This window comes from Pristis pectinata, chromosome 20 (assembly GCF_009764475.1).
Source record: "Pristis pectinata isolate sPriPec2 chromosome 20, sPriPec2.1.pri, whole genome shotgun sequence".
NCBI lineage: Eukaryota > Metazoa > Chordata > Chondrichthyes > Rhinopristiformes > Pristidae > Pristis > Pristis pectinata.
Genome location: NC_067424.1, coordinates 8,221,162 through 8,236,802, shown reverse-complemented (window position 1 = coordinate 8,236,802; position 15,641 = coordinate 8,221,162). Strand labels below are relative to the sequence as shown.

Genomic DNA, 15,641 nt, shown 5'->3' with positions numbered 1-15,641 from the left:
CACTACAAGCAAAAAAAAACAAACCCCTGGAGGAACCCATTGAGTCAGGCAGCATCTGTGGAGGTGGAGTGATCAACGTTTCAGATTAAGACCCTGCATTGGGACTCCTCCAGCAGTTTATTTTTGCATCTGCAGTCGCTTGTGTCTAACATGTTAACTCTTCTCACAATTTCTATCAGTCATTGGGAATTGGCTAGTTTTATTTTGTTAAATGTAACTAAGAGCTTTTCGTTTTGTAACAAATTACACCCAGCTGGCTCGCTGTGGTTTCATGCTCGGACTTCCTGCTGTCTTCTTCCTCCTTTTTATTTGACGGTTATTTCACCCTGAGGACTGACAAGTGCTGGCCGGGTCTCTGCGAATAAAACGATGTGGATTTCGATTCTTCTGATTAGTTTCCTACCCGGTGAGTGACAACCGGAGCTGGACATTCGGATAATCAGTGCGGGTTTGGGCGCCTTGCTCCGTTTCCAGAGCAGAGTTGTTGAACACGCGGAGACACCAAAAGATGTCGGAATCTGGAGTCCAAAGCAAACTACTGGAGGAACTCAGCGGGTCGAGCAGCATCTGTGGGCGGGGTGGGGGGGGGAGTGGAAGGTATTGTCGACGTTTTGGGTCGAAACCCTGCATCAAGACTGAGAGTGGGGAGGGGAGGTAGATGGACCGGGGAGGGGTGAAGAAGGACGGTTAGATAGGGCGGGGAGGGAGAGGGGTGCAGTTGGGAGGTGGGAGGCAGGTGGGAGCAGATAAAGAAAAAAAGACGGGGGGAGGCACGGTGGAGCCGGGTGGTGCAGAGAAGGGTGAAGGTGGAGAAAGCGGGAACGTAAAGTCTGCCAGAGCTGGAATCTGATCTCTGGGTGCAGGGATCACTGCCAAGGCCAGCATTATTGTCTCGAATTCAGTGTCTTTACTGGGCTATCTCAGTGGGGCAAGTCGTAGTCAAGCACATTGGTGAGCCTGGAGTCACAGGTAAACCAGACTGGATGGGGATGATAGATTTCAGTCCCTAAAAGGCCTTTGCGACCCGGGTGAGATTTTTATAACAATCTGGTGGTCACTTGATCATTATCATTATTAATACGTGGTTCTTAATTCCAGAATTAATTAATAAATTGGATTTAAACTCTCAATGTACCCTCCCGGAATTTGAACTCATTTCCGGATTTCTAGACTCTGTAACGACCATTGTTACAGCACATTCTAATTACACATTGGAGAATCATTGACAAGCACAAAATATCGACTGAATTTGGAACAATTCAGAATCAGGTTTATTATCATTGTCTTATATGACATTAGATTTGTTGTTTTGCAGCAGCAGTACAGTGTAAAGACCTAAAAAAATTATAAATTACGAAATAAATAAATAGTGCAAAAAAAAAGAAATAATGAGGTAGTGGTCCCGGACCGTTCAGAGATCTGACGGCGGAGGGGAAGAAGCAGTTCCAGAAACGTTGAGTGTGGGTCTTCAGGTTACTGCACCTCCTCCGCGATGAAGGGGGCGTGTCCCGGGCGGTGGGAGTCCTTAACAATGGATGCCACCTTCTTGAGGAACCACCCCTTGAAGATGTCCTCGGTGGTGGGGAGGTTTGTGCCGGTGAGGGAGCTGGCTGAGTCTGCAAGATCTTGCAATCCGGTGCACTGGAGCCTCCATACCAGGTGGTGGTGCAACCAGTCAGAATGCTCTCCACCGTTCATCTATAGAAATTTGCAAGTCTTTGGTGATATACCCCAAGTGCAACGGGACCAGAGAGCACAGGTTCAGACGTCACCGGGGATTTCTCTCTGCAGTTTAAACTCTTGTACGTAAATGTGGAGGAGGTCAGGACACTGGCCTGAGAGGTTCAAACATTACCTCCACCTATCCTACTTACTACCCACCGCCCCACCCCACCCCGTCCCAGCCCCGCAGCTCCGGAGTCCGGGATTTAACCACAGACCTCGTTCCTCTCGCCGTTCCGTGGTCCAGTTGTGCAGAATATTCCAGGGTCAGTCGGGATCACGGGAAAAGGAGGATGCCCGCCGATGCGATGTCGGGATATTCGGTTCCCAGCGCTCTCTCCGCTGAGGGTCCCACTTCACGGACAACCGTCCACTGTCTGACCTCTCTGAGGCAGTGACCACAGTAAATGTCCAACCCACGGTATTGCTTGTGGGATGAATATCAGCCACTACACCCGGGAGCATCCCAAATGAAATAGCTCAATGGGACCTTTGTGTGCATTTGAGACGCCGACATGGTCTGGGCTGATTGAAAGTCAGCACCCTCAGCACTGCCGCCCTTCCTCAGTACTGCACCAGAACATCACCTCAGGGTTTGTGCGCAGGTCTCTGGAGGGGGAAGTGACCCCACAATGTACTGACACAGGGGAGAGAGCACTGACACAGCTGGCACAGTAACTGCACTGACTGCACTTCAGACCCAAATCATTGGCTGTGAAGTGATGGGACACACCCTGGGACGCGACCTGGAGCTGTTTATATGTTATCTTCATTGTTTATCTGTCTGTATTAAGTAGTCCCTTTCACCTCAGATCTGAAAATGTCCCCCTTCAGTTTCAGGTGCGTTGTGGGCAGAGAGAGATGTCAGAGGAGTTGTGGGAAGAGCGATCACAATCGATTGTCACTATACAGATTGGTACCGCTCGCACACAAAGTACTGGTGCGATGGGTGGACTCGCCAATGTTCAACTATCGTCGCAACAAACGGGCAACACGGACGGAGGGGAAGAGTGTCAATCACAGATAACCCGGCACGGGGAATATTTACTGTTACTGTGGAGGATCTTCACCCTGGAGACGCAGGACGGTACAGCTGTGGAATTTCAACATTTGGCAACGATCCAATGTTTAACGTAGATCTGCAAGTATCTGACGGTACGTTTCTCAGTGATTGACTTTGTGTCTTCACTGAAATATCTGATCCATGTTTTCTCTGGGAAGGGTCAGGTCATGCGATGTCCTGGGGAGAGGAGACGCGCGGGTCCCGGGGTTAAGCTTGGCGACCGGGGAAACGCCGCTCTGTGGCTGACGGCAGACGTCGTCCTGAGAAAAGCAGTCTCCGCCTCCTGCTCTTCAGCACGGATTTCACGATCTTTGCCCAGACTCTGTCCATCCCTCGCTGTCTCCGCGTTAATACCAGTGACAAATGCTTCCCTTTCTGCACGGGTCACTGAACCCAATCACAATCTCCCTGAAAGCCACCGAACATATTGCAGATATCTGACAAATTCCTGCCTTTACATTTCCAGATGTTCACTCAGTGTCTGAATGTTTGATCCTTTCCCACAGAACCCGTGTCTGTTCCTGTGCTTGGATTTCTGTCGCCAGCAAATGTCTCACGTCTCGGGGGCTCAGTGTCAATGTCCTGTGAGTCTGTCCAGGGATCCGTTCCCGTTCAGTACGCGTGGTATGAAAAGACCCCGTCCAGGGATGTAAAGATTTTCGACACGAGTGTACTGGATCTATATTGTCAATCCTTCGAACTCCAGCACCATCAATATTACTGCACAGCCTCAAATAATCGTGGAGAAAAATCCAGTGAAATGGTCAACGTGACGGTCTTCAAAAAAGGAGGGATCTGCAGTTATGTGACAGAAGTCAATGGCACCAGTAGGTGTTAATTTCGGGGTGGGGATACAATTATTTTTTCGCCTTTTTTACACACCGTTACTGCTGCTCTTGTGATGCTAAGGATTCTTTGTACTTGTGGAAGGTACACTTTGCCGCCACCATGTGTCGGTGGTGTAGAGGTTCAGTGTGTCCTGTGACAATGGTAAAAAAATTAAGTCTGTTACCCCCTCCTGGAACATGGCAAGCATCTTGAGCATAGTTGCCCTTGCACTCATCCAGACAATTTGACACTGTCATCGCCAGATTCTGAACTAGTGAAAAAGAGTAAATTAAAGAGAATAGAGCCCCTCAAAGACCAAAGGGGACACCTTTGTGTGCAGCCACAGGAGATGGGCAAGGTCCTTAATGAATATTTCTCCTCTGCTTTTACCCTGGAGAAAAACATAAAGACTTCAGAACTAGGAAAAGTAAATTGGGAGGTCTTGGGGATAGTCTGCATTACAGTAGAGGATGTCTTAAAAAGGAATGAAGTTGGACACATCTCCAGAGCCTGACCTAGTTTATCTAAGAATACTGTGGGAGGCTAGAGAAGAAATTGTGGGAGCCCTGGCTGAGATATTTGCATTATTGTTAGCCATGGGTGAGATACCGTAAAGTGAAGGGTAGCGAATGTTGTGCCTTTATTTAAGAAGGGCGGCAAAGAAAAACCTGGGAACTATAGGCCAGTAAGTCTAATATCTCTGGTAGGTAAGTTACTGGAAAGGATTCTGAAGGATAAGTTATATGTACATCTGGAAAAACAGGGATTGATTAGGGGTAGTCAGCATAGCTTTTTGCATGGGAGATCATGTCTTACTAACTTGATTGAGTTTTTTGATGAGGAGACCAAGAAAGTCGATGAGGGAAGTGCAGTTTTCAGTTGAGAACTTGTTTTCTCCAGTTGCAGCAGCCAGAGCAGCAGAGGGGAGGAGCTAGCAGCTTTTGTTTTAAGTTGTCTGATAGGCTAAGTGTTTGGCAACTGAGCCAGTAAAAGGAAGGTAGGGTAAAATGGAGTGGCTATTTTGGAGCAGTCATTGTGTGAGTGGACCAATATAGGAGTGGGAATCTGAGGCTTTGGCTCAAGAGGTGTTGATGAGGAGGCACAGATGAGTAGTCAGTAAGAACAGGTAAGGATTTTTATAGTAATTAAATAAAAAGACAACAAATTACAATTAATTAAATAAAGTAGGGATGCAGGATCAGGGGATGTGTTGTAGCTGCAAAATGTGGGAGCTGGTGGACCCCATTGTGGTTCCTGGTGACCACATCTGTAGCAAATGTTGGTTGCTCGAGGAACCCGGGCTTAAAGTTGGTGACTTGGAATCTGAGCTTCGAACACTACGATGCAGCAGGGAGGAGGAATTGTTGCCTTGATGCTGTGTTTCAGGACGCAGTCACAGTCATTAGATTAATTACTGCAAATTTGACATGTGGTCAGGGACAAAAGGGTGTGACTGCAAGTGAGGTAGGTAGAGGTCGTGCTGGAGGAGCCTCAGCCCATGAGCTTGTCCAACAGGGGGAGCTAAACATCCAAGGATACACATCCTATCAAAAAGACAGGCAGGTGGGCAGAGGGGGTGGGGTGGCTCTGTTGGTAAAAAAATCTGAAATCAAATCCTTAGCAAGAAGTGACATAGGATCAGAAGATGTAGAATCCTTGTGGGTAGAGTTAAGAAACTGCAAGGGTAAAAATGACCCTGATGGGAGTTACATACAGGCCTCAGAATAGTAGCCAGGATGTAGGGTACAAATTATAACAGGAGATAGAAAGGGCATATAAAAAGGGCAATGTTACTGTGGTCATGGGGGATTTCAATATGCAGGTAGATTGGGGAAAATCAGGCTGGTACTGGATCCCAAGAGAAGGAATTTGTGGAGTGCCTATGAGATGGCTTCTTAGAGCAGCTTGTGGCTGAGCCCACTAGGGAAAAGGCAATTCTGGATCTGATGTGCAATGAACCAGATTTGATTGGGGAGCTTAAGGTAAAGGAAACCTTAAGAGACAGTGATCATAATATGATAGAATTCACCCTGCATCTTGAGAGGGAGAAGCTAAAATCGGATGTATTACAATTGAGTAAATATAACTACAACAGCATGAGAGTGGAGCTGGCCAAAGTTGATTGGAAGGGGACCCGAGCAGGGATGACGGTAGAGCAGCAATGGCAGGAGTTTCTGGGAGTATTTCAGAAGATGCAGGATCATTTCATTCCAAAGAAGAAGAAGCATTCTAGAGGGAGGATTAGGCAACTGTAACTGACAAAGGAAGTCAAAGACAGCATAAAAGCAAAGGAGAGGGCAAACAATATTGCAAAAATTAGTGGGCAGCTAGAGGATTGGGAAGCTATTAAATGACAACAGAAGGCAACTAAAAAAGCAAAAAGGGGAGAAAAGATGACATATGAGGGTAAGCTAGCCCAATAATATAAAATAGGATAACAAAAGTTTTTTCAGATATATAAAGAGTAAAAAAGAGAGGGAAAAGTGGACATCGGACTGCTGGAAAATGCTGCTGGAGAGGTAGTAATGGGGAACAAAGAAATGGCAGACGAACTGAATAAATATTTTGCATCAGTCTTCACTGTGGAAGACACCAGCAACATTCCAGAAATTCCAGAGAGTGAGGGGGCAGAAGTGAGTGTAGTCACTATTACTAAGGAGAAGGTGCTTGGGAAACTGGAAGGTCTGAAGGCAGGTAAGTCACCTGGACTGGATGGACTACAGTGCAGAGTTCTGAAAGAGGTAACTGAAGAGTTTTGGAGGCAGTAGTAGTGATCTTTCAAGAATCGCTGGAGTCAAGAATGGTTCCAGAGGACTAGAAAATCACAAATGTCTCTCCACTTTTTAAGAAGGGAGGAAGGCAAACAACAGGAAATTAGAGGCCAGCTGAGAATAAAGGGGCCTTTTCTGGTTGGCTGCCAGTGACTAGTGGTGTTCCGCAAGGGTGGGTGTTGGGTCCGCTACTTTTCATGTTATATGTTAATGATCTGGTACATGGAATTGATGGCTTTGTGGCCAAGTCTGCGGATGATACAAAGATAGGTGGAGGGGCAGGTAGTCTTGAGGAATCAGGGAGTCTGCAGAAGGACTTGGACAGGTTGGGAGAATGGGCAATGAAGTAGCAGATCGAATATAGCGTAGGGAAGTGTCTGATCATGCACTTTGGTGGAAGGAATAACGGCGTAGACTATTTTCTAAATGGGAAGCGAATTCAGAAATCAGAGGTGCAAAGGGACTTGGGAGTCCTAGTGCAGGATTCCCTGAAGGTTAACTTGCAGTTTGAGTCGGTAGTAAGGAAGGCAAATGCAATGTTAGCATTCATTTTGAGAGGACTGGAATATAAAAGCAAGTGTGTAATGCTGAAGCTTTATAAGGTATTGGTCGGATGATATTTGGGGAATTATGAGAAGATTTGGGCCCCATATCCAAGGAATGATGTGCTGGTGTTGGAGAGAGTCTAGAGGAGGTTTCTGAGAATGATCCCAGGGAGGAAAGGGTTAACGTACGAGGAGTGTTTGATGGCTCTGGATCTGTACTCGCTGAAGTTTAAAAGGATCTCATTGAAACCTACAGAATACTGAAAGGCCTGGAGAGAGTGGAATTGGAGAGGATGTTTCCAGTAGTGGGAGAGTCTAGGACCAGAGGGCACAGCCTCATAATAGAAGGTCATTCCTTTAGAACAGAGATGAGGAGGAATTTGTTTAGCCAGAGGTTGGTGAATCTGTGGAATCCATTGCCACAGACTCTGTGGAGGCCAAGTCATTGGGTATATTTAAAGCTGAGGTTGATAGGTTCTTGAATCGTAAGGGTGTCAAAGATTACAGGGAGAAAGCAGGAGAATGGGGTTGAGAGGGAAAACTAAATCAGCCATGATCGAACGGCAGAGCAGATTTGATGAGCCAAATGGCCTAATTCTGCTCCTTTGTTTTATGGTCTAATGGTAGACGTGATTTATATAGACTTCAGTTAAGGCCTTTGATAAGATTCCACATGGTAGGCTGCGCTGGATGGTTAGATCACATGGAATCAAGGGGGATTTGGCTAGTTAGATACACAATTGGCTTGATGGTAGAAAGCAGAGGGTGATGGTAGAAGGTTGTTTCTTGGACTGGAGGCCCATGACAAGGGTTGTGACTCAGGAGTCGGAGCTGGGTCTATTGTTTGTCATCTATAACAACGATTTGATTAAGAATGTACAAGGCATGGTTAGTGAGTTTGCAGATGACACTAAGATAAGTGGTATAGTGGACAATGAAGAAGGTTATCAAAAATTACAGGGGGATCTTGATCAGCTGAGTAAGTGAGCCAAGGAATGGCAAATGGAGTTTAATTCAGATAAGTGCAAGGTGTTGCACTTAGGAAAGTCAAGTCTAGATAGGACTCACAGTGAATGGCAGAGGCTGGGGAGTGTTGTAGAGCAGAGGGACCTTGGAGTACAAGTAGATGGTTCCCTGAAAGTGGAGTCACAGACAAGGTGGTGAAGAGGCGTTTGGCACGCTGGCCTTCATAAGTCAGGGCATTGAGTGTAAAAGTTGGGGGGTCATGGTGCAGTTGTACAGGACGCTGATGAGGCCACACTTGGAATATTGTGTTCAGTTTTGGTCACCCTGCAAAAGGAAAGATGTTATTAAACTGGAAAGAGCACAGAAAAGATTTACAAGGATGCTGCCAGGACTGAGTTATCGGGAGAGGTTGGACAGGTGAGGACTTTATTCCTTGGAACGTAGGAGAATGAGAGGTGATCTTATAGACGTGTATAAAATTATGAGGGGCATATACAGGGTGAATACATTCAATCTTTTTCCCAGAGTTGGGTTATCAAGAACTAGAGGGCATAAGTTTAAGGTGAGGTGGGAAAGATTTAAGAGGAACTTGAGGGGCAGTGTTTTTTATACAAAGGGTGGTAGGTATGTGGAATCAACTACCAGAGGAAGTGGTTGAGGCAGGTACAATAACAACTTTTAAAAGACAGTTGAGCAGGTACATGGATTGGAAAGGTTTAGAAGGTTATGGGCCAAGTGTTAGCAAATGGGACTAGCTTGAATGGGGCAGCACAGTAGTGTAGTGGTTAGCTTAATGCTATTATAGCACCAGCGACCTGGGTTCAATTACTGCCACTGTGTGTAAGGAGTTTGTACATTCTCCCCGTGTGTCTGCATGGGTTTCCTCCGGGTGCTCAATTTTCCTCCTGCATTCCAAAAACGTACAGATTAGGAGCTGTGGGCATGCTATGCTGGCGCTGGAAGAGTGATGACACTTGCAGGCTGCCCCCAGCAGATTCTCGGTAATGCAAAAAGACACATTCACTTGTGTGTTTAGACGTACATGTGACTAATAAATAAATATCTGATCTTGATCGGCATGGACCGGTTGGGACGAAGGGCCTGTTTCCGTGCTGTATGACTCTATGACTATATAACTGCTCAACTAAATGTGTGACTGCTCAAACTGAGTTTCAGGTTGCTGATCAACATACCTCACTCATGCTGAGACACAACAAGGAAACAAATTCCTTTGATTTGTGTCCACGAACAGTTATGAACAAGGCTGCTGCATTTCATTATCATGGACAAGATTATAATCTCAAAACCCATGTAAAACACTGCAGGAACTCCAGTGATCCCATGAAATTCAAGTGGGATATGATTGGCTATGACTCCATGAACTGTAACATCTATGTGATCAAATGGAATTCTGAATTTTGCCTTCCAAAAGTGTAGTCCAGTTTAGAGAGGATGTCACAGAATCATGTAGTTATAGATCACAAGCTCTATAACTCATCCATGCCAACCAAGGTGCCTTCCTGAGCTTGTCCCATTTGTTTGCATTTGGCCCATACCTTCTAAATCTTTCCTATACATGAATCAGTCCAAATGTATTAAAAATGCTGTAGTTGCTCCTGCCCCCAGCACTTCCTCAGGCAGCTTGTCCCACATGCACACTGCCCTGTATGAAAAACTTGCCCCTCCAGCCCCCTTTAAATCTTTTCCCTTTCACCTTAAACCTCAGCCCTCTAGTGTTAGACTCCCCTACCCTGAGAAAAAGACAGTGACCATACACCTTATCTTTGTCCCTCATGATTTTAAGATAAGATATTTACTTATTAGTCACATGTACCATCGAAACACACAGTGAAATGCATCTTTTTGCATTTCTGAGGACGCGCTGGGGGCAGCCCACAAGTGTCGCCATGTTTCTGGCACCAACATAGCATGCCCACAGCTCCTAACTTGTACGTCTTTGGAATGTGGGAGGAAGCCGGAGCACCCAGACGAAACCCACGCAGACACAGGGAGAACGTACAAACTCTATAAGGTCACCCATCAGCATCCTTCACTTCAGGGAAAACAGTCCCAGCCTATCCAGTCGCTTCTCATAACTCAAACCCTCCAGTCCCAGTAAGATGCTTGTGAATCTTCTCAGCACCCTCTCTAGTTTAATCACTTCCTTCCAATAGTCTGGTAATCAGAACTGCACAGAGTATGCGAGGTGCAGTCTCACCAATGTCCTTTCCAGCTGTAACATGATATCCCAACTCTTGTACTCAGTGCCCCATCAAATGAAGGCAAGCATGGCATGTGGCTTCTTCACCAGTTTGTCCATCTGTGTTGCCATTTTCAGCGACCTATGTAGTTGTACCCCTGGTTCTCTACGATGTAAGTTGTGCCCTGGTTTAACTGCCCAAAGCACATCACTTCACACTGTCTGTGTTCAATTCCAGTTGCCATTCCATTGCCCACTTTCCCAGTTGATCCAGATCCCATTGTAATCAATGACAACAGTTTTCACTCTCCACCACTCTACAACAATTAAGTCATCCACAAAATTATTAATCATGCCACCTACATTATTATTTCAAATCATTAATATAGATGACAAATAACAGTAGACCCAGCACTGATCCCTGCGGCACACCACTGGTCATAAAAAATGGTGTTATCCAAAAAACAAGACTCCTCTACCACCCTCTGACTCCTTTCACCAAGCCAATTTGGTATCCATCTTACTAGCTTACCCTGAATCCCACGAGATCTCACATTCTGGACTGGTCTACCGTGCAGGACCTTGTCAAAGGTCTACTGCCAATGTCTACTGCCCACGTCTATTGCCCTGCCCTTATCAATTCTTTTGGTCACCTCTTCAAACAACTCAAAGAAATTTGTGAGAGACAATTTGCCACACACAAAGATGTACTGACTATCCCAAATCAGTTTTTGCCTCTCCAAATTCAGATAGATTCTGTCTCACAGAATCCCCTCCTGTAAGTTACCCACCACTGATCTTTTACTCACCTGCCTGGAATGGGACTGGAATCCATAACCTACTGGCCAGAACTGAGGCACAGTGGGCACTGACAATCGTGACCCTGATCAAGCACAAATCATTGGCTGTGGAGAGCTTTGGAATATCGTGAATATGTGATGAGGGACGATGCCTTAGTTGTTCTTCTCAATCTATGTGGAATTCAATTATACTAATAGATGTAGTGGGCAGATTCCTTGCTGCACAGTGTGACAACTTTAATTAAAATGCACTTGCTTGTGTTAAGTTGATTTTACCTGTTCATTTTCTGAAGAATTTCCCCTCAGTTTCAGGTGCGTTTTGGGCAAAAGATAGAGTAATAGGAGTTGTGGGAAGAACGATCACAATCGATTGTCACTATGCAGCAGTATACCACTCACACACAAAATATTTATGCCGTGTGTGGGGTCACCAATGTATAAAGTTAGTGGAAACAAATGGACAAAGTAGCCAGTATGGAAGAAGGTCAATCACTGATAACTCGACACAAGGAATATTTACTGTTACTATGGAGGATCTTCACACTGAAGATACAGGATGGTACAGATGTGGAATTAAAACTCTTGGCCTGGATCCAATGTTTGACATACATCTACAGGTATCTGATGGTACGTTTCTCAGCGATTGATGTTACGTCTCCACTGAATTGTCTGATCCATGTTTTCTCTGGGAAGGGTCAGGGCAGCACTGATATCCCGAGGCTCCACAGCAGTGCAGAGTCCTGCGGGGAGCGGGCAGGGGTCGGGAAACCCCACTCATGTTGCTCTCATCCAGTGCGGAGTCTGTCCCACTGATTGGCCACTGATTTCAAGTGGGATGCTCAGCAAATTTTCCTGCCTCTGAACTGAATGAAATGTCACCCTGTCAGAGGTTTGCACTCGGACTAAAACTAATCATCCAACAGTAACAGATCAGTGAGAAACAAATGTTGCTCATGGTCTAAATACCTCAAAGAGGGAGTCAGTCCCCAGAGCTCAACAGAGGGGCAGCCCGCAAGTGTCACCCCACTTCAGGTGCCAACATAACATACCCACAACTTCCCAACCCGTACATCTTTGGAATGTGGGAGGAAACCGCAGCACCCAGAGGAAACCCACACAGACATGGGGAGAATGTACAAACTCCTTACAGACAGCGGCAGGAATTGAACCCGGATCACTGGTGCTGTAATAGTGTTATGCTAACAGCTACACTACTGTGCCTGCCGATTGAGCTGGTGAGATTCCTACCTGGTGGGCCCTGGCTGAGATACAGAAGTGTTTATAATTGGAGAGTGTTTGATTTTCAGATGTTCACTCAGTGTCTGAATGTTTGATCCTTTCCCACAGAACCCGTGTCTGTTCCTGTGCTTGGATTTCAGTCACCAGCAAATGCCCGATGTCTTGGACACTCAGTAACAGTGTCCTGTGAGTCTGTCTACGGATCCCTTCCCATTACCTATGCATGGTATGAAAAGATGCCCTCTGAGGATTCAAAGATCTCAAATAACACTAAACTAGATCTACATTGTGAATCCTTAAAAGGCCAATATTATCAGTACTATTGTACAGCATCAAATGTTAATGGAACAAAATCCAGCGAAATGGTCAATGTGTCCATATCCAACAGTGGGACCTGCAGAAATGTGATTGAAGCCAACAGCACGGGTAAGTGGTGGAGGGATTGACTCTTTATGGTGGTTGATGGAGAGCAACTGAATGACTGATATGTGCTGACTATTGTGTTGTTGGAAATGCGCTCAGGAACATGAGAGTATTTTGTCACTACCCTACAGAGAATGAAAAGCTTTGAGACACAACAGTTCAAATGTGAGTCCCTCACCACAGGGTCTCCCACCTCTGATCTGTTTTTGCTGGCTTGGTGTGAATGTGCTTCATATAGTTATGTTTCTGGTCACTGATTAAGAGGGTCCTTCTATGATAAACCACTTATATCCATATTTGCTCTGTCTGAATTTATAAACAGTTATGTGTGCTGTATTTTATGGAAAATGGGCTGAACGATAAAATCTAAGCAGTTCTATGTTGAAAAAACTCCAGGAATCACATGGAGTTAAATTGGATCCCCAGTGGCTGTGTCTTCAAAACCTGGTACCTTTTTCTGGTGGGTGGAATTGTGAGATGTGACCTCAAAACTGTGTGACCTACTTCACTGAGGCTCCACGCAAGAGTGTAGAATGATTGAACGCAAATGAATCCTAGGATGAGCAGTTTTAGTTATGAGAGAGAGAAACATCATTGGCCAAGGTGGGGTTATATCAGAACCATGCACACCGTATTGGGGGTTTGGATAAATTAAATTGGGTCTAACTATTTCCCCCATTCAGTGAATCAGCAACACAAGGGCAAACATTTAGTATTGTTAAGATTGTGGCAATAACAGGAATTCAGGTTATTACCTGGATGGCAGTAGAGTGGAAAAGGGGGAGATATAATGAATCTTGGTTGTCCTTGTGCACCTTTCACTGAAGGTAAACATGCAGGTGCAGCAGGGCATTAAGAAGGCAAACTGTATTCTGACTTACAGAGGATTTGAATAAAGGAACAGGCATGAAATGCTGCAAAGATACAGGGCCTTTATCAGATGGGACCATTGGTATCGTGCGCAGTTTTTGTCCGATGATGGATGTTCTTGCAATGGAGGGACGTTAGCAAAGGTCCAGCAGACTGATTTCTAGGATGCCAGGAGTGGCACAAGATGAGAGATTTGGTTAATTAGGCTTATAATTTGCTGGAGTTCAGAAGACTGAGAGTAGATCTTATCGAAACTTGCAAAATTTGAGCAAGATTACGCAGATGCAGGTAGGACGTTCCCAATGGCCAGGAAATCCAGAACAGTCTAAGGATAAGGGATGAATCGTTTAAGACCAAGATGAATAAAGATTTCTTCTCCTAGTAAGTGGTGAACCTGTGGAATTCTCTACCTCAGAAAGCAATTGAAGCCAAATCATTAACCGTATTCAAGAAAGGTTTGGTTATTTTTCTCAGGGTAGAGGGATAAAGAGATGTAAGAACATAAGAAATAGGAGCAGGAGTCGACCATTGAGTCTGCTCTGCCATTCAATAAGATCATGGCTGATCAGGCCGTGGACTCAAATTCACCTACCTGCCTTTTCCCCATAACCCATAATTCCCCTACTATGCAAAAATCTATCTAACTGTGTCTTAAATATATTTAATGAGGTAGCCTCCACTGCTTCCCTGGGCAGATAATTCCACAGATTCACTACTCTCTGGGAAAGCAGTTTCTCCTCATCTCCATCCTAAATCTATTCCCCCGAATCTTGAGGCTATGTCCCCCAGTTCTAGTCTCATCTACCAGTGGAAACAACCTTCCTGCCTCTATCTTATCCAGCCCTTTCATAATTTTATATGTTTCTCTAAGATCCTCTCTCATTCTTCTGAATTCCAGTGAGTATAGTCCCAGGTGACTCAATCTCTCCTCATAGGCTAACCCCCTCATCTCCATAATCAACCTGGTGAACCTCCTCTGCACTGCCAGTATGTTCTTCCTCAAGTAAAGTGACCAGAACTGCACTCAGTACTCCAGGTGCGGCCTCACCAGTACCCTGTACAATTGCAGCATAACTTCCCTGGTCTTAAATTAAATCCCTCTAGCAATGAAGACCAACATTTCATTTGCCTTCTTGATAACCTGTTGTACCTGCAAACCAACCTTTTGCGATTCATGCGCAAGCACTTCCAAATCCCTCTGCACAACAACATGCTGCAATCTTTCACCATTTAAATAATAATCCGATCTTCTATTTTCCTTCCAAAGTGGATGACCTCACTTTTACCAACATTGTACTCCATCTGCCAGACCCTTGCCCACTCATTTAACCTATCTATATCTCTCTGCAGATTCTCCGCATCCTCTGCACAATTTGCTTTTCCACTCAATTTAGTGTCTTCAGCAAACTTAGATATGCTACATTCGGTTCTCTCTTCCAAATCGTTAATGTATATCATGAACATCTGTGGGCCCAGCGCTGACCCCTGCGGCACCCTGCACACCACTGATTGCCAACCAGAGAAACACCCATTTATCCCAACTCTCTGCCTTCTATTGGTTAACCAATCCTCTATCCATGCCAATACATTACCCCTAACTCCATGTATCCTTATCTTATGGATGTCTTTTATGTCGCACCTTATTGAACTCCTTCTGGAAATCCAAGTATATAACATCCACCTGTTCCCTTCTATCTACTGTGCTCATTATATCCTCAAAGAACTCCAATGTTTGTCAAATAGGACCTGCCTTTCCTGAATCCATGCTGCACCTGCCTGCATCTGCTTCTAACAAGATGTCTTGCTATTTCTTCCTTAATGATAGCTTCAAGCATCTTCCCAACTATAGACGTTAAGCTAACTGGCCTATAGCTACCTGCCTTTTGCCTACATCCTTTTTTAAACAGTGGCGTGACATTTGCTGTCTTCCAATCTGCTAGGACCTGCCCAGAGTCCAGAGAACTTTAGTAATTTATCACAGGTGCATCTACTATAACTTACGCCATTTCTTTCAATACCCTGGGATGGATCCCATCAGGACCAGGGGATGTCTACCTTTATGCTCACTAGTTTGCTCAACACTACCTCTTTAGTGACAGCAATTGTATTGAGGTCCTCACCTCCTATCGCATCCATATCATCTCTATTTGGCATGTTAGACACCTCCTCCACCTTGAAGAAGGTGAAGATTTGGGGAGAAAGCTGGAACATAGA

General features: G+C 45.2%; 1 protein-coding gene across 3 annotated transcripts in view; it reads left to right on the top strand.

The window, feature by feature from the left end:
• Window positions 1–15,641, top strand: part of LOC127580793 (polymeric immunoglobulin receptor-like) — a 51,606-nt gene that overhangs the window by 24,291 nt on the left and 11,674 nt on the right. Inside the window, exons 6-9 of one of the 3 annotated variants that reach the window (XM_052034689.1) lie at window positions 2,557–2,877; window positions 3,292–3,612; window positions 11,202–11,522; window positions 12,243–12,560. In XM_052034689.1, the coding sequence (XP_051890649.1) occupies window positions 2,557–2,877; window positions 3,292–3,612; window positions 11,202–11,522; window positions 12,243–12,560 (1,281 nt within the window). The remainder of the gene's footprint in view (window positions 1–2,556; window positions 2,878–3,291; window positions 3,613–11,201; window positions 11,523–12,242; window positions 12,561–15,641) is intronic. The other 2 variants (XM_052034687.1, XM_052034688.1) reach the window with 2 other exon arrangements.